Source organism: Eretmochelys imbricata, chromosome 4 (genome assembly GCF_965152235.1).
Source record: "Eretmochelys imbricata isolate rEreImb1 chromosome 4, rEreImb1.hap1, whole genome shotgun sequence".
Taxonomy (NCBI): Eukaryota; Metazoa; Chordata; order Testudines; family Cheloniidae; genus Eretmochelys; species Eretmochelys imbricata.
The window spans coordinates 87772092-87791623 of NC_135575.1; the positions used below are offsets into that span (position 1 = coordinate 87772092).

The 19532-nt window shown below is 40.9% G+C and overlaps 1 protein-coding gene across 4 annotated transcripts in view; it reads left to right on the forward strand.

Annotated features, from left to right (window-relative positions):
* The window catches only part of MTUS1 (microtubule associated scaffold protein 1), a 147485-nt gene that overhangs the window by 118088 nt on the left and 9865 nt on the right, over window positions 1–19532 (forward strand). For all 4 annotated transcript variants that reach the window (XM_077814560.1, XM_077814561.1, XM_077814562.1 and 1 more), the window contains 4 exons: window positions 15363–15577; window positions 16614–16719; window positions 17944–18017; window positions 18140–18235. In XM_077814560.1, the coding sequence (XP_077670686.1) occupies window positions 15363–15577; window positions 16614–16719; window positions 17944–18017; window positions 18140–18235 (491 nt within the window). The remainder of the gene's footprint in view (window positions 1–15362; window positions 15578–16613; window positions 16720–17943; window positions 18018–18139; window positions 18236–19532) is intronic.

The window sequence follows — 19532 nt, forward strand, 5'->3', positions numbered from 1 at the left end:
AGGTGAAAGGGTTTTTCCTCTGGCCAGGAGGGATTTAAAGGTGGTTAGCCTTCCCTTTATATTTATGACAGATGGGTAGCGATTGGAAAACTTCAGATATGAGTCATCTTGATGTATAATGTTGTACAGGATTGTTAAACATTCTTTCCCACATAAATGTTGTTTCTTCAGTACTCCATCCCCCTACCAACTATGGGAGTGCTACACTAGGGACATCATTCCATTACTCTTACTCCTCCTGGTCTTCATGTGACATCCAAAGTGTTAACTTCCATGAAGTATCAGAGAACTGCAAGCTCTGTTTGATTCACTTACCTTTGGAAGATGCCTGTCATGGAGTGCACCACTCACTGCTAGGCTGGCGCCGCCTCCTGGTCACTTTGAGGATTAGCTCAAGGCCAATGCCACCGTCTGCAGTTTGCACACCGTCGCTCTGACTTGCCATCTGCAGCCACTCTCTTAGCCTCAGGAACCACCGCGTCCTCTTTGTGTCTCAGCCCTCTGGCTAGGTCTCTGTTCCCCCCCATTCCAGGTGTCGGAGGTATCACTGTACAATAATCTAGCCACTTCCTCAATGATGAGTGGGGCCCACCCATTTCTCTGAGTCCCAGACCAGGGACCCTGTAGATGGCAGCTTCCTGTTGTGCTGCTTTACGTTCTTTCAATGCTGCTACAATTCCCTGAGCTGCTTTCCCACAGCCCCAGCATCATCTTCGCCCTTACCTCAGGGCATTCAGCTACCCAGTCACAGCAGCCAGTCAGGAGCTCCCTCTTGCTCCCCCAGTCCCTGCCAACAGCTTTTCTGTCCAAGGTGCTACCTTCCTGCAGTCTACTAGGAACACAGTCCTCACTCCTTGGTCTCCCTGCAGCGACCATCCCTGCTCTGCCCTGCAGCTCCTGTTATATGGGCCTGCTGGACCCAGATTGGCTGCTCCCTGTAGCCCTTCTCTAATTGGCTGCACTCCATGGAGCCTCACTGTGCCACTTGGAGGACTCGCCTCCACTGTTCCTTCCTGGGGACAGGATATGGTAGGACCCCGGGGCCTCCCTTAACCCCTTCCACTTCTGTGTAGGGTGGATACTACATCACAGTGGCTAAATCTTACTTTCAGCAAAGCATACCTTAATGCAACTTCCTGAATTAAAAAGTGACTCTGTACATCACGCAGGTCTAAGAAAACAAACATTCTCCCTCCCCTCCCCCCCAAATCATGTGAAAGGGAAAGGATTTAAAACCTACAGGGGAAAACTAGCGTGACATTCAAAGTCGTCTGGTTTTTAACAGGCTTTGTTTGAGAAAGTCAGGACCCAGCACTTGTGGATGAGGTGAATGAGCAACACTCGTAAGATATTATGGTCAACTAACACTAACAGTGGTAGTAGTGGAAAGCTGATTTGTTCAGTCGATAGAGCTGAGCTACACTAAGACTCACTTAGGCTGCTTTAAGATAAGTATTCGAAGTTCTGATATGCAGGATGCTACAAGCACAGTTTAGAACTAGAAAGCCAAAGATAGTCCGATAGATTCTCAATTTTGGACAGATGTGATCATTATGGACACATGTTCAAAGTTCTAGTCGTAAGCTCACTTTTCGTTAATACATTTTTAAAATTTGCATGGTTTGAGGGCCTAGCTTAAATTTGGCAGTGTAGAAGAGGAACCAACAGATGGATAGCAGTTTAATGTGGTATGTAAACTTTGTGTTGTCTTGTCTTAGACAGCTGTCATCTTCCACAAACAACTAAAAACTCCTGCAGCATACATTCAACAAAACTTTGAGCCTTAAATTTCCTTCTTTAAAACTTAATTTATCTTTAGCCTGTTTACTTATCTTGCAATACCAAATTAATCTGGCTGCTGAGCTTGTTAAGCAAACTGCTATATTCTAGATTGTCCTTTATCTCTTTTCCAGGGTAATTTCAGTTTAATTAAGGTATTCAGGTGGTGATACTCATGATACTAAGAGGCAATGTTTCCTAACTACACTGTTGGTAGATGGACTATTCCATGCTTTCATGTAGGGGATGGTTGTTTTACATATCTTTTTTTCCCCCTTTTATACAATTTTAGCAGTTAAATGTGTTTCTGGAGAAGTGGGCATGGAGATTTAGGCTAGGATTTTCAAAGGAGTAGGTTTCAGAGTAACAGCCATGTTAGTCTGTATTTGCAAAAAGAAAAGGAGTACTTGTGGCACCTTAGAGACTAACCAATTTATTTGAGCATAAGCTTTCGTGAGCTGCAGCTGCATCCGATGAAGTGAGCTGTAGCTCACGAAAGCTTATGCTCAGATAAATTGGTTAGTCTCTAAGGTGTCAAAGGAGTAGTAATTCAGTGGAATTTGGGTATCTAACTCAGCCTCCTTTGAAAATCGCAGCCTGAAAGCCTAAACACTGAAACTTAAAATATAGATCTCTTCATTCCAAGGGCCCAGATTAGTCATGTTAAGATAGTTATCACGTCACTTTTCTTTCTTTCTTTTTTCAGTACACAAGCTAAAGGTGCAAGCTAACTTTTCTTCACCTGTAATACAACATATATTGGAACAAGATATAACAAATAAACAATCTTACTTGGGTTAATTTGCCTTTGAAATATGCAGCTCACCTGCAAATACAAAAGAGATATCTTCGCTTACTCTTCTGTCTGCAACTGAGTAAGACCGCCTCCTCTGCAATACTCCTCCAAAATAGTATGGGATAAACCTGACTCAACATTATCATTGGCCCTTTGAAAATTGCAACTCAGGAACACTTTGTGTCTGATGTGGAGGACTATTTGAATATTTCCTGTACAGTAAGAGGTGTTTAATAGAAATCTTGTCCTTCACAGTTACTCTATGGCAGTTTACTGTGTTCTCTTAGAATTCATATTTGCTGATTTGTCTTAACAAGGGACCTTTTAAAGTTGGGATAAAAAGGGCATTATTTTAGTGAAGAATTTAGTGAATCTGTTTTGATACTCAGAATAATGGTATTCTCATTGCAAAGGCACTTGTTAATGCTATAAATAGTAACTCGATCAACTTGGCCATCAACTGAAAAGTCAAACCTTTGAAGGTATGTCTACACTGCAATTAGACACGTGTGAGTAGCCTGTACTGGCTGACTTAGGCTCATGGGGTTCAGGCTGCAGGACTGTTGAATTGCAGTGTAGATGTTCTGACTTCAGCTGCAGCCCAAGCTCTGGGACCCTCCCTCCTCACAGGGTCTTAAAGCCCAGACTCCAGCCTGGACATCTTTTCTGCAATTAAACAGCAGCCTTGAGCCCAAGTAGCTGGCGTGGGCCAGATGCAGGCTTTTAATTGCAGTGTAGACATACCCTAAGGGCTAGTCTACCCTGGCAATGATAAAGCACTGCGGTGGCAGTGCTTGAACGTGGCTTGTGTTGTCGAGGCAGAGAGCTCTCCCAGCATTCTAAAAGAGCCACCCTCCATGGGGGGCGTAGCTACTAGCACTGGGGGCGTGGTTCCCAGTGCTGGCGCGCTGTTTACACTGGTGCTTTACAGCGCTGCAATTTGCTGCACTCGGGGGGCGGGGGGTGTTCTTTCGCACCCCTGAGTGAGAAAGTTGCAGTGCTGTAAAGTGCCAGTGTAGACAAGCCCTAAAATACAAAAGTAACTTTTAATCAAGTTCTGCAAAATAGTGTAGCAGATAAATAAAGCATTTATTTTCTCAATTGGTGGTTCACCAAGCACTTGTTAACAGTCCATAGAGAACTGCTTGGACATATGGTGCTGGCTCCCTTTGCTGCTGGTTGCTACGTTGTATGAAAAGAACATTAATTATTTTCCTATGTAATTAATTGCTGTACTTGTCTTATATATGATACGTGATTACCTTGTGGAGCCCTCCCATTCACTGTCACATGAACCACCTCCTTTCCATTCACAATATCTCCTAAGATGGGTTCTACGCTACTGAAGTTTGAGAATCTGAGTCTGTTTTGTGACAGTATATACAAATGTTATAATTAAACACAAAGATCTTTCAGAATTCACAAAATCTTCAACTTGTGGGATTCTTTCTTGGTCAGATGAGGGCATTTTTAAAAACTATTTTGTTCATGAAAAATGACCCCCCCCCATCAGTAGCTCCCCTTCTTAAAAAATTATTTCCCCTAACTAACTTTAGTTAGTCCCTTCTTTTATTAAAAGGGGAACAAGACCAAGGAGTGTTCTGATAAAATCAAGTTAAAATGCATATAGGTATATGTAATAACTCTATGTTCAATTAAACAATGTATCCTTTTAAGCAACTTTAATTGTATATGATTAAGGCTATGATTTAGTTACCAGTATTTTCAGTAAAAGTCATGGACAGGTCACTGGCAATAAACAAAAATTCGCAGCCAGTGACCTCACCGTGACTTGTACTATACACCCCTGACTAAATCTTGGCGAAGGAGGGGTACTGCTTTGGGGGGGAGGGTGTGGGCCAGCGGCACCAACTGTTGGGGGGGGCTGCCCACCTGCCGCTGCTCTGGCTGCTCCCAGGACCGCTGCTCAGGCAGTCCCCCGGGCCAGGTGCACCGGCTGTTGCTCAGGCACTCCCCGGGGCCAGTTGCCCAGGGCCACCCAAGCAGCGGCTGGTGCAGCTGGTCCCAGGGATGCTGCAGCAGCACCGGTGTGGCTGGCTGTGGGTGGCCCTGGGGTCAGCTATACCAGCCAAAGCAGAAGTCACAGAGGTCGTGGAAAGTCACGGAGTCCATGACTTCCATGACACACGAAGCCCTATATATGATACCGAAGTACATAATGGTACTTCTGAAATGATGATCGCTGTGTTAACTTCAGTGCTCTTTTTATATTAACTCACATGTAACACATGGACATTACCAGGGGATCTTAAACATCTTTATTAGGTGTTTCAATTAAGAGATTTTTGTGGTCTGTAATTTGCCAGGAGCTGACCACTGAGTTTTCCCTCTTTTCATCCCATATTATGCTTGATGCACTCTTGACCAACTGCCACTGCCATTGTAATGCCTTGGGTAGAAGACAGTAGAATATATGACCTCCTTTGAGGCTCTCTATTTGCATGAGGTGTTCCAACACCTGCTCTTTGAACATAATTGCCCATGTATGAGGGCCAAGATGATTTTGGTCAACATGACTAATCTCAGCGGGTCCAAGAGCAGCAAGAACATGTAATTGGTTTTAATGTTCTGCTGCCAGTGTACCAGCAGCCACAAAAGTAGCTTAAACAATTTTATCTTATTAAACCAAAAGGATGTTCTGTAGTTTTTTTTAAAAAAAAAAAAGCTTGTGTCACCGTGCCTCAGTTGGTCACAGCTGAGGATGCCAAATTCAGGATAGACTGCTGAGCAATAGGACAGACTCATCCCAAACTGGTGATTGTTCTGTCATTAGACTATACCAAGACAGTAACAGAAGTGAACATCTGTATAATCACAGTGGTTAGCAAGAACTTAAAAATGCAGTCTCTTTGGGCATTCCAACCCTTGGCTCACCACCCAGACACTAGAATTTTTGATGAGTGGTTACTGAAAACCAATTTCATCAGTTATAGCATCCTTCTAATCCCAAGGGACCAGCCACCTAGCCAGGTCAATATATAACTCTGATCTTACCAATGCCCCCACACATGCCAATCCTAAAAAACTATAGGTTTAATAAAAGAAAAGAAGAGTTATAAATGGTTACTAGATCATATACATACAAGTGATTGCAAAGTCCTTAAATCAGGTTTGAAGCAGTGGGAATAAATTGCTAGCTTGCAAAAGTCTCTCTGGAATCACCCAAACAGATTGGGGGTCATCAGTCCTTGTTTAGAGCTTCTTTGTTAGAAATCCAGACCAAAGAAATGAAGCAGGAAATGAAGATGTCTGAAATGCCTTTTTATATCCTCGGCCATGTGCATGGGATATTAGAGTCTCAAATAAAGCCCAGAACCCAGATGCATGGAAAATTATTGGCCCAAGATGAGTCCAGGGTCACACGAGAATATCATGTACCCTTACATGCTTTGACTCTCAGAGGCAGCCATTGCTCATACTCTTTCTGAGACATCTACAGGAAAGGCTTACTGGGCAGTATGAATTTCTTCAGTGGCCTATTGTGAGCCGAGTGTCCTGAATTGACCATCAAAATAACTATCTGGCCTGGATATAAATTCTGTTGGGGCTGGCGGGGGGCAGGGAGTAGTGTTACCCAGGAACACAACACATGTAAGATGCAAGTACATAGACAATATTCATAATTTCAGATTCAAAGATGATACTTTGATTTAGCCAGCATAATCATATTTGACAGCCTAACTTTTCCATTGACATCTTACATGATACGCTTTGTATAAATTTATGGAAATTGTGTAACAGTGATATAGATGGTTACCTTTCTTATATACAGCATCACACTCAGCTTGAGCAAAAAATTAAAATTCATAGAAAGTATTAATTATGCTATAGGATTTTTTTACCCAATGGAAAAAAAAATTGAGCACATCTGGATCCAGCATACTTGTGTGGGTCAGAGGAAGGTAGAAAGAAGTCTTCAGGTAAGACGCATTTCAGCATTAAATGTAAAAATAAACTTCAAAACAGCAACTAAATATTATGTACAAACATGTAATTTCATATTAAGTACTTGCTGTTGTAATTTCCTCTCATTCCCATTAACAAACCTATTAAGATGTACCTAATTCACTATGCTAGTGTCTTGCTTTTGGTTACTGCCTGTTAAGGAGTTCTCTGAGCACCTATAAATCTGGCACAATAGTGGATTCTCATGGGAATTAAGTAAAGTAAACCAGTAAATGATCATAATTTCTTGAAGAAAATGATTTTTGGTTTCAAAATCATAAAATTGATAGAATCATAGAATATCAGGGTTGGAAGGGACCTCAGGAGGTCATCTAGTCCAACCCCCTGCTCAAAGCAGGACCAATCCCCAATTAAATCATCCCAGCCAGGGCTTTGTCAAGCCTGACCTTAAAAACTTCTAAAGAAGGAGATTCTACCACCTCCCTAGGTAACGCATTCCAGTGTTTCACCACCCTCCTAGTGAAAAAGTTTTTCCTAATATCCAACCTAAACCTCCCCCACTGCAACTTGAGACCATTACTCCTTGTCCTGTCCTCTTCTACCACTGAGAATAGTCTAGAACCATCCTCTCTGGAACCACCTCTCAGGTAGTTGAAAGCAGTTATCAAATCCCCCCTCATTCTTCTCTTCTGCAGACTAAACAATCCTAGTTCCCTCAGCCTCTCCTCATAAGTCATGTGTTCCAGACCCCTAATCATTTTTGTTGCCCTTCACTGGACTCTCTCCAGTTTATCCACATCCTTCTTGTAGTGTGGGGCCCAAAACTGGACACAGTACTCCAGATGAGGCCTCACCAATGTCGAATAGAGGGGGACGATCACGTCCCTCGATCTGCTCGCTATGCCCCTATCTATACATCCCAAAATGCCATTGGCCTTCTTGGAAACAAGGGCACACTGCTGACTCATATCCAGCTTCTCGTCCACTGTCACCCTTAGGTCCTTTTCCGCAGAACTGCTGCCTAGCCATTCAGTCCCTAGTCTGTAGCTGTGCATGGGGTTCTTCCGTCCTAAGTGCAGGACCCTCCACTTATCCTTATTGAACCTCATCAGATTTCTTTTGGCCCAATCCTCCACTTTGTCTAGGTCCCTCTGTATCCTATCCCTGCCCTCCAGCGTATCTACCACTCCTCCCAGTTTAGTATCATCCACAAATTTGCTGAGAGTGCAATCCACACCATCCTCCAGATCATTTATGAAGATATTGAACAAAACCGGCCCCAGGACCGACCCCTGGGGCACTCCACTTGACACCGGCTGCCAACTAGACATGGAGCCATTGATCACTACCCGTTGAGCCCAACAATCTAGCCAACTTTCTACCCACCTTATAGTGCATTCGTCCAGCCCATACTTCTTTAACTTGCTGACAAGAATACTGTGGGAGACAGTGTCAAAAGCTTTGCTAGCTTTGCTAGCTTTTAGACCTTAATTAATCAATCAATTAATATATAATTAATATACTTAAAACTGTGCTTATATTGGCTCTTACTGGGACCAGAAGAGAGGCTTGAAAAATACTTGCATGAAAACATCTATGACTTAGGCACAAAAGCTGAATAAGTTCAGTTATTATGGTCTGATATATATGGAGGGCAAACTAGATTTTATAATGTGGGGATCCAGTACATTCTTTTGTAAGCATTTATTATTTGAATTATTTTCACTGAAAATATGAATTGAATCTCTGTGTAAGGAAGAAGAGTCATTGGCTTTCAGAACAGCTTCTTAATGTAAAATCCATAATGGCTGCTGCAGATCATCCGATTCACTTTTCACATCTAGTAAGCAATATTCATTTGGAAAGGGAACATCCTGAAAACACTTCAGTGTGTGTAATGCTTAGTTGGAACCTTGGGAATGATATTCCAAGATAGCATTTCTCAATCTTTTCAGGTTGCCAACACCTTATACAAAGCAAACTTTCACATCTCCCTTACATTTGCTATAAAAGGGGGGGGGGGGTGAGTGGGAGGGGAAGTATCCGTAATAAGCTTACATAATTTGGATGTGTTTAGAGAGGAGTTGGCAGAGAGTGCTTACCCTTAAATGGTGGGGGGAAAAGGGGGTCTAATATTTTCTTTAGATTATAATATTTTCAATGCCTTGTGACCTGCCTGGTTGCCTTTTGTGACTCCCGAGAGCCATGACCCACTAATTGAGAAACACTGTTCAAAAACAGTAGCCATATCCCAAAGCTTATTACACCCCATGGGATACAGCCATGAGGAAGTGTAGCAGAACCAATTCGTGCCAAAATCTGGCAGAAACATCCATAAGTAAACAGAATACGAGGCTCCTCATGCTCTTGAGCTTCATGCTTCCTTCCCAGCTCCCTTCTTGGAAACAAGATGTTATGAATGAAGCCAAATTGTTTACTTTACAGTATTGCCAGTCCCAAACATTTAAAAATTCAAGAGTCAGACCCTCAGTTATCCTAGAGGTGGAGCAGATGAGCTACTTGTGTGAGTGCTAGATTAAGATGGTGGCTGAAGGGAGCCTGGCCCAGCCTGTCTCTTTGACCTCCAGGAGGTGGGAAACTTCTTCTCCACATAATGCTTCAGAGAGGGATAGGATACAATGCTGGAGATGTGTACTGGATCTGAGTGGTGTGAAAGTAAGGGGCAAGAAAAGCTTGCTGTGAACAATGGAGGTATGAGTGTTCGTTTAAAAAAAAAAGTTGCAAGGATTGTTTTATAATGGGAAAATATTAGGCAACTGAAGTATCGGGGTTATAATATAATAATGGGTATAATAATGGGTACCCTTATAATAATGGGTGGGGTGTGGAAAATTGTGGAGAGTGATTGGCACTCTTAAGTGGCAGCAAACATTAGATTTGTCTATCTGAAACTACCTTCTAGTTGCTAAATATCATGTTCCCTATAGTAACTGCTATGTCTCCAAGGCTTAAAAAAATATTGCCTTAATGTTACAAATGAAATTGAATTAACTTAATGGATAAGTGGAAAGCACTTTCTTTCTTCTCTGGGTTTTGTGGCATTTATCTACGGTTACATCTGTGCTCTGTGGATTTGTAACCATGCATAGTTGAATCTTTTATTGAATGTAATATGTTAGTATGGTTGATGTATGGAACTGTGGTGGGAAGTGCTTTATGTTGGGGAAGGAGAGATGACAATTGTGAAGCATGCACTTGTTCAGGCAGTGTACTTGGTAAGGGGCTGTGAAGTGTAGGAAAAGCTCAAATGGGCATTTATTTATTTATTTTTAATGCTGAAGTTTATTCTACCAAAAGAGAGCATCCTCCAGTTAATGAAAAATGTATTCTTCAAAGCTAACTTTAAACACCATTTGAATAGGCAAAACATTTGAGTTGAACAAACTTTTCTCCTAGAGTGTCTGAATTAATAAAGAATTTTTTCTAGGTCAGGCTGGGGAATTAATTGGCTCTTTTTCACAGTGTGCCCTTATTACTTTTGCCAGATAATATTCTGAAGAACTCTATGCTTTTTAATCGTGTTTTAACCTGGTAGGGAATAGGGCTGTGCAAACTAGTCTCAAACCATTTGAATCTTGCCTGTCTTGTTGTCAAACAAATTAAATTTTTAAGAATTTACTAGCTTTAAATTTTTGATAAATTTCAGTCAGTGGATTGCTTGAAACACTGTTTCATATGCACTGTTCAATGCATTATTACCTTGGTTGATCACCTTGATTATATGGTACTTCTGTTCCTCTAAAATGGAGAAGGCATTTTGTTGATTCTCTCAAGACAACAGTCAGGGATTACTGTGACTGAAAACATTGTAGCCTGAGAGAGGCTAGCCTTCACCTTCCTCATCCAAGTAAAACAGGCAGTATCTGCCCTGGTCTATTCTACAAACTTACGTCAGTATAACTGCATAGTTCAGAGGTGTGGAAAATCCCTGCCCCTGTGTGACAGATTGACCTAACTCCCTGTGTAGACGGTGCTATGTCACCTGGAGGGCTTCTCCCATCAATATAGCTACTGCTTCTCGGGTGGTGAAGTGCCTGCGCTGATGGGGTAAGCTCTCCTGTTGGCAAAGACAGTGTTTTCACTAAGCGCTACACGCTGTGCCGCTGGGAGTCCCCTTCTTCCAAGGTCATGTTACCTCCCTCACCACACTTTGAGCAGAGGAAAAATCCTAGAGTTCTTCAAGGAAAGAGCACCCACTCCCCTCCTCCTCCTGCTGCTGTTCTGGGGGTGGCTGCTCTACATCCTGGTAAATGCTTCCTCTATCAAGGCCTCCAGTTCATACTTGTGAAGAGCCCAGTATTTTGAGGTGCCCACTCTATCCCTCATTGTTACCTACCTTTCAGAGGGGTTGCAGGGCTAAGATCTCTACCCACTCAGAAGCAAACAGTTCGATCAGGTATGTCAATTTTAGGATGGCTGCTGCACTGCTTCTGCCTTAAATTTATTTTTGGTAAGGAACCCAGCAAAATCCTAGACTTTTTTCACAAAACCTATGTAAAGAAAACTTCACTCCTATGAAGGTTTGCAAAAAGCAAACACAAAAGGTACATATATAGCAAATAGGTATTTTGTTTCTAAATCACTGCAGTGTTGGCAAATAGGTTCCTGACTGTTATCCCAGCTGTGGCAGTGAAAATGCATCATGTGCCTCAACTCAAATCACATGAAACTCTCTGTGTGGGGTAGAGATTGATTTGTAAGCTTCTGTCATGTTTCTTGTTACTGACTAATAAATGCCTATCTTGCCCCTTCTTCCTGCCCACAAACCTACACGCTCCTACTCTATTATACAAATTAGAACAGTTCTTCCTTGGACACTGGAAATAAAGTGAAGTTGCATTATGTGGGATCTCTATGGTATGCATCCCATTCATTCAAACATCTTCCACAAATGCACATTTGTGGATTATCTCAAGGTTACTTTTTGTCAGACATCCTGAATTTTAGTACTACGATCCTCTCTTAAATCCAAATTACAAACTGGCTGAACAAGAACTAATGTGGCTATTCACTAAAGATTTGGGGGTTTTCTTTGACTTCCTCTGTTTTATTAAACAGTATGTATTGTCCAAAATACTTGAGGTGGCAGTTTAAAACGCTATGTCCCAAGGCAATGTATGGATGCTTTTGTTAATATGCAAGTGAAGGCAGCTTCTTTACCTAGAGACAGTAGAGACAAATGAATAATCTGGACCATTCAAATAATGAAACGAGATAGGTGTTAAAAATAATGGAAGAACCAACACAATGGATCATTTGAAACACTTTGCTATGATGCTCTCAAATTAAATAATCCATGTTAGCAATGACTGCTGCATAGCTCTCGCTCTCCCCACCATGCTATAAACAGAGATCAGAGTTCTCCGTGTAGCTGTACCAGTGATGTTATCCGCTGGCTCTCTGCCTGCTCCTTTGTATTGTTTTAGTGATAGTAACCATCACTACTTACCCTTCCCTCAAAATACAGAACTATGCCAGGCAAATATATTCAGTGGCTTTCAGCTGACATGGTATTGATAAAAATTCAAATGTTTAACTTGCATTTCCAAAGGAAGGGGCTATTGTAACTTAGGAGGAATAAAGACAGATTTAAAAGAACCCTAATGCTGTTAAATGACAACTTTCTTCCTAAAGTAGCATATGAAATCAGGATCAGTTACAAGCAATAGTCAGGAATTTTTGTCCATTTGGGGCAATTATGCAGTGTTGTAGCCATAGCAGTCCCAGGATATTAGAGAGACAAGGTGGATGAGGTAGTATCTTTTAGTGGACCAACTTCTGTTGGTGAGAGACAAGATTTCAAGCTTACACGGAGATAATCTTCAGTTGAGTGTGTGGCAATGTCTGTCTGAAGGTGAAAAGCTCAGTTTAAAAATGAATTCTGATCAGCAACCATCCCAGGCGGATGAATGGAGTTGGCAAACTGTTCAAGTCTTTTGAAGATAGGGCTAATTTATGTGTATACTCACTTTACACAACTGTTTGTTACATAACAAAGCTTCAGTGGCTTCACTCATAGTTCACTTGCAGACAGGGGTGGCAGGTTTGTATTAATTTTTGGTGGTGCCCAGAACAGGTCCACCCCCCTCACCACACACACACCTGCATATTGGTGCACATAACAAAATTAATGGGGTGGGGCTGAGGGGTTTGGAGTGTGAGAGGGGGCTCAGGGCTGGGGCAGACGGTTGGGGTGTTGGGGGATAAGGGCTCGGGGGATGAGTGTTTTGGGATGTGGGAGGGGGCTCAGGGCTAAGGCAGAGGGTTGGGCTGTGGGGTGGGGCCAGCAATGAGAGATTCATGGTGCAGGAGGCGGCTCAGGGAGAGGCAAAGGGGTGGGGTGTGAGCTCTGGTTGGGGTGGGGCTGGATATGAGGAGTTTGGGGTGTAGGCAGGCTGCCCCAGGACTGGGGCCAGAGAGGACTCCACAGTCCCCCCAGCCCTCTCCCCGCCAGCAGCATGGGCACCACAGGCCCATATAACTCCCTGCCCCTGCTTGCAGAATTCCAAATGGATACAGTGCCTAAAACCAGAGTGCAAGTGTTAATCATTCAGTAACTCAACCTCCCTTGCTCTTGATGAATGAAAGGTAATTGTAAAGATGTAGCAATATGACAGCTACAGAACTTCAAGGCATTCTGATTGGAATACTGAAGTAGTTGGACTAGTAGTACACTTTAGGGATCCTGACTAAGATACTGCAACTTATTTCACATGGTTCAAGCAAAGCTGTGACACTGACAAGCGTTTCATATAATGCATGTACAAAAACTTGTAACTCCCATGCTGCTGTTACACACTCTGCCAAGAGCACAAATTTTTGGGGAAGGAAGGTATTTAAATCAAGTATACTTTCTATACACTATCACTTCCATTTCTCTTCGTGCGTGTGTGCGCAGAAAGGGCACAACAGTCAACACCAACAACTGTCTCCCCCAATATTACACCTGTCACTTCTGTGGGAAAATCTGCAGGGCACGAATTGGGCTCCTAAGCCACTTAAAAACCCACCAGTGAACCCCCTTGGCAGACATCATCCTTGCATTGAGGGATAGCCAAAGAATAAGATATAAAATTCTTGCCTCCAACTAATCCAAGGTTATAGTATCCTTTTAGCTAGGTCTCTGTTTAAATAGCTTAGATAAGCCTTTAATTTTCTTTAATAAGCCTTGAGACTGCATGGAAATGAAACCTTATCCAATGGTATTCAGTGGTCAGCCTTCCCTATCCAGACTATACTCTGCTGCCATGACTCAAATGTACTACTTTATTTTCCCTTATAATCATGCTACTTGTATGCAGATGACGGTTTATATGGCAGAGCTTGTTCAGCTGGTCATGCTACCAATAGAAAAATGTGTGTGGGGGGGGGGTGTATGTGCCCTTTTGCTCTGAGTTGTGAACATTTATATACAGATTTGCTGTGGTAGAATTAATAAGTATAGATACTTGAATGGAAAGCAGATGTTCAAAGTACCTTTTAAATGGGGGGAGGGGGAGGAAAGAAATTTAGTTCTTTGTTAAACTGGATTAATGAAAACATTAAGAAACATTCTGTATTTCTAAAAGATTGCTTTCCATTCTCCATGCTGCCTGCAACTATCTCATAATATTCTTATTGTATTTCTGCTCTATTCTTTAGAATGTAGCCTAATATACTATGAGTTTCAAAAATCCTGGATTAACTGGCTAAAGCAGTCATGTAACAGTGAGCATAACTGGCAATGCAGTACTCCATTGTTTGAAAGTACACAAGAATGTATGTTCTAAATTCAATTTACTCCTGTTTCATTTCTTCTTGGAAAACATAGTTTACACACCCATTGCTAGGCTTGGTATCGTGGTAATGCATGGGTCGCTGGGAAACTGCATATTAGCGGCCGGAAAATATATCTTAAATGATTCATAGAATGTTACCAATGATTTCTGAGGGGACAAAAGACTAATAGTGGGTACACTGGAAGGGCAGTATACAGAAGCTTGTCCAACTAGCATTTTGATGATGATGTGGAGAAATCGCTTTTCTCTGGTCTATTATCTCTGTGTAATTAACATGTTAAATAGGTATTCATCTTTAGGGACATAGGACTTCAGTTTATATCTTGGAAAAAGTAATTAGCTAAGTTTGAACTGACATACTAGTTTGAGGAATCCAGTAGTGAAATAAGATCCAATTAAGTGAAGTGGTAAATCCAATTAAAATCTTCATTAGGGCACTCCAGTCTCTGTAGTGAGAAACATGTCACTGATAAATTTTCTGTTGTGAACCAGTCATTTTTTTAACTGTACATGAAGTGCTTTCCCCCCCTTTTTTTCTGATCTTAAGGCCCCACCTATACTTATAGAGCTGTAGCATGTGTGGTGAGGAGGCTCTACGCCAACGGGAGAGAGCTCTCCCATTGGCATAAAAAATCAACCCCCTGAGCCGCAGAAGTTCTGTCGCAGAAGCTCTCCCACTGACATAGCACTGGGCACATGAGCACTTACATCAGTGTAACTTACGTTGCTCAGGGGGTGTGGAATATGCATACCCCTGAGCAACGTAAGTTTTACCAACATAGGATACATCTACACTGCCATCTAACTCTAAACTTAACCCTCAGCCTGAGAGGCACTGAATGGTCACTGTAATACTTTCAAGAACTCTTACAGGCAGCAGATTGCCTCTTTAGGCAGCCTTAGAGGTGGCACTCTTTTTACAAGTAAATCATATTTTGTGTCATAATCCTGCTGTGTGGAATTTCCACTGCTATCTTTAGTACCTATAATGTAGACAAGCTCTGAAATTATGATTGGATTTAACAAGTCAAATTACTGACTCTTCATTTTTAAATCTTCAGTAACCACTTCTGCAGCCTGTGAGAAATTGGAGAGAGACAGGAATGAATTACAAGCTGCTTATGAAGGGTTTGTGCAGAAGCTAAATCAGCAACATCAAAATGATCTGACAGAGCTGGAGGAAAGACTTAAACAATTTTACACTGGAGAGTGTGAGAAATTACAGAGTATCTGTATTGAAGAAGCTGAAAAATATAAAGCACAACTCCAAGAGCAGGTCTGTGGTATTTGAATTAGAAGAGTTCTCTGGGGCTTTTGAAGCTTTCTTTAAGAGAGATTAGTAACCCAGCTACATCAAGTTTCATCTTGTACAATTTAACAGGCAGCAAATGTGCTTTACCAATAATTCATTCCTTTCTATGGTAAACAAGTCTCAAAACAAGCATGTTTTTATTCTAATAATGTTACCACTTAGATGATTTACCTTCATCTAAGATTAAACTCAACTTGATCTTGTTAACAAAATGTGTCTCTAAAATGTTTTCCAATGCTTAAATATTAAAGGAGTACTTAAAATACATAGGATAACTAGAAATGTGTTTAAAGTCAGTGTTGGGCTTCTGGAGCCTTAATGGTTATTTAAAGATTAAAGCTTTGAGATACAGCAAAACTGATCTACTTGATACCTTTGCCACCTTGAAAGCATTAAGCCTGTTAAACACCTCACTGCTTTGATCAAATGTCAAGTCTTTCCCACCTACAAAGCACTGCTCATGGTTTACTTCTTGCTATCTTAGACTATTTATCTCTGCTTTTAACTCAGGTTAGCAGCTCAAATTCACCCCCAGGCTCTATTATAGGTTTAACTTGAGCTGCTAACCTGAGTAAAAAGTTGTGCCCTCCCTGATTTTTTAATCCAAATTAAGAACACACTTTTTTGCACTGTAGAAATACCCTTAGTGCTACATACTCCATTTTATGTGCTGTTGCAACAATTGAGAATAGCCGGGACATTCTAGTTCAGTCACCTGATTTGATTTGATTTGGGAACTGAAGTTGGAGATATTCTAAGTGAGGGGCCTGTTAGCTTCAGAACTTTGTTGCTCTGACAGTTTATTTCACATTCATGGCACCTTCCAAGATTGATTTAGTTAGGCTTTGTTTAAAGAAGGTTCCCTTAGGAGGACACGTTTTTGTTTACTTGGTGAAAGGGGGCAGAAATGTATTAGGTGACTTTCTCCCCCCCTCTCCCCCTTAAGGATTACATAGTTGTATAGGAAATTTTTTTTTTAAATCTTACCATCATCTTGCAGGTGGACAACTTAAACATTACGCATGAAAACTTCAAGTTAGAACTTGAAACCAGCCATGCAGAAAAAATAGATAAGCTGAAAAAGGAATATGAATCATCTCTTTCAGGCAAGTGCTTTGTGTTCCTTCATGAAGTGGAACATACACTACCAGATAATTCTCTAACAGTTCTGCATGTTAAGAAATGTCAAATGATTTTTAATTTTTTGAGAGCCAACCTATTCATTCAATATCCGCTGTTCCTGATGATAAACAACCTTTGAAACTGTTAATCAGTTGAAGTTCTCATTTTGGGACTCAATAGTCTTAGTTATTCCTGTATGTAAAATAAATCTCATTGAGTTAAAAATTAGGGTGAGATTTGAAAGCAGTATAAAAGATTTAGACACATTTTCTAATTCTTTAATGAAAGTGGCATCTACATTTTCTAGGCTGCTTTCAAAATCTCAAGTTCAGTAACTTGATCATTCTGTAGTTTTTGTTGCTAAGTGCTAAGGAGCCCCATAAAATTGGCTTTCTTTAAAATCCAAATACAGTGAAGACACAGTTATTCCCATTCTGACCTGGAGAGGCCTCTCTTTGGCTGAGCATTAGTTTCCCTAGTAGCTCGGAAACTATGTCTGGAATTCAGTTTTTCTGCAGGGGGGTGGAAAGTCTGGTCAGTATTTGGAAATTCTTTAAGATAACCTGCAATACCAAGCAGTTTTGAGCCTTAACTTAGTCCTTAAAAGAGAATAAATGTGTTTCATCTCTTAATAACCCATTTTATAATGGCTCAATTTTATATACATTGGAATCAGTGATAAAACTCCCATTGACTGCAAAGGAAACAGGAACAAGCCAAAAGAATCTACAGTATTTCAGACGTATAAAATGGTGCAAAGATAATGAGCCTATTCCTTTAGGAGTTCCTCATAGACAAATATTTTAATTACAACTTTTGCTTTTTTTGTTTGTCAGACATGCATATTTAGTTGAGTGCTAACAATGTGTTCAGTGTATGCAATTCCAATAGCTTTTCATTGCATATAGCTAAGTACTTAGTACTTTCAAAGCTGATATTTTAGTGAGCAAACTTATGTATAGTGTACCAGAGATGTGAGGGACCAGTCTATGAATGCCTAGAAGGCAAATCACTTGGACATCTCATCTGTTTTCAAGCAGATGATTGAAATGATGTAATGAGTAATGATGATTAATATTACTAGCTCTATTCAATATTCTTGCTATTGACCATGAATGCATATATCACCTTTTAACTATGACTTCTCTAAAATATGGTTGACTTGTTATGCAGTGTTGTAACAATCTGCAAATCTGGTATTATTTCAGAGCTCAAGAATGCCAATGAATTGGAAAGGAATTCATTTGAAGATTCATTTAAAGAGAAAAAGGAATCATTAGAGGTTTGTTAGGGGTGTGATTCACAAGACTTTGCAACAATTTCAAAACCAAGGAGGGAGAGATGTTTTTGGAGAGAGACATACCCAATTTCTGGCCTCACTCTTACACTGTGTTTTTGTTTTAGAAAAAAATTGATGAATTAAAAAGGGAAAATGAATCTTTAAATGAAAAGTTAAAGTTGGAAGAGCAAAAACAAATAGACAAAGAAAAAGCAAATCTGGTAAGTATTGAGCTTAATTTTTTTAATTCTCAAATGCACAGCATGATCAAGTCTGTTTTTCCTTGTATACAGTAACTGACTTCGTACCCTTTCAAGGAATGTATGTTGCTGTTTGTTACATGGTTCCATCTCTCCACATGGATCTTCAGACATACTAAAGTTGTTTAGTTTGCAAAAGTTAATGAAAATAGATATGGGATTTCTATTTTTTTTTAAGGTGGTTTTTTGTTTTGGTTTTGGTTTTTTTTGGGTATTCCTAGGGTTTGCTTACAGGTAGGGACACTATCAAGTCTTCAGTTAGTAGCAAAGGTACATATGCCAGTAGAAATACTTGAAATTAGATAGGTAAATGGATAGTAATCAAAATATAACACATTTAAAAGTACACAATTGTTGAATAACAATTGGTACACAATTAGCAGTAGGTTATTCTGCAATTATAGCAGTAGGTAGTTCCTGCAAAGTTAACTGTCAGAAGTATGAACGGTTTTGTATAAGTAGGACCACCGTGTGCATCTTCCAGCTTAGGGTCCAACCTGCTTGACTATTCCCAAAAATACTGAGTAACTGGTTGTGATGGGTTAGACCCCGCACTTCTGGGATGCCACTTGATGTACTGGGATTTCACCTACTCCACCAGCCTGTATTCCCTCTCCCTGTTTTGCTGAATTAGGCTCTCTGGCCTCTTGCAGTGCGTGTGCGCACACACACAGAGGTAGGGCCACACCAGCTGCAGACACAGACTGAAGTCAGCTCTGTGTGGGAAGATTCACCCAGCACTGACATGCACGCCCCCTTTGGGGAATAAACACAAAATAATACTGTCTTGCGCTGTATAGAAAGATCTGCACAGCACAAGCTCCTAAAAAGTCAACCACTCCCTGAAGAGAGACATGCACAACTTCTTGCTCCCCCCCATTAGAAATTGCACAAACTAGGTTTAATAATAAACCAAACAAATTTATTAACTACAAAAGGCAGATTTTAAGTGATTATAAGAGATTGCAAACAGAACAAAGCAGATTACTGAACAAATAAAACAAAACACGTATACTATGCTTAAGATCTTAGAGACAGGTTTCAAGAAGTAATTTCTCACCCTAAATGTAATTTTAGGCAAGTTGCAGAGTTTCTGTAGTTTAGAGTTCCAGTTATTTCTTCTTACAGACTGGACCTCCGTCTGATGTCTACACTGGCACTTGAACGACACAACTTTTGGCCCTACCTGTGTGTGTGTGCTGCAAGAGGCTGGAGAGCCTAAACCTTTTGTCTTTCAGAGGTGTTAAACCCACCCCCA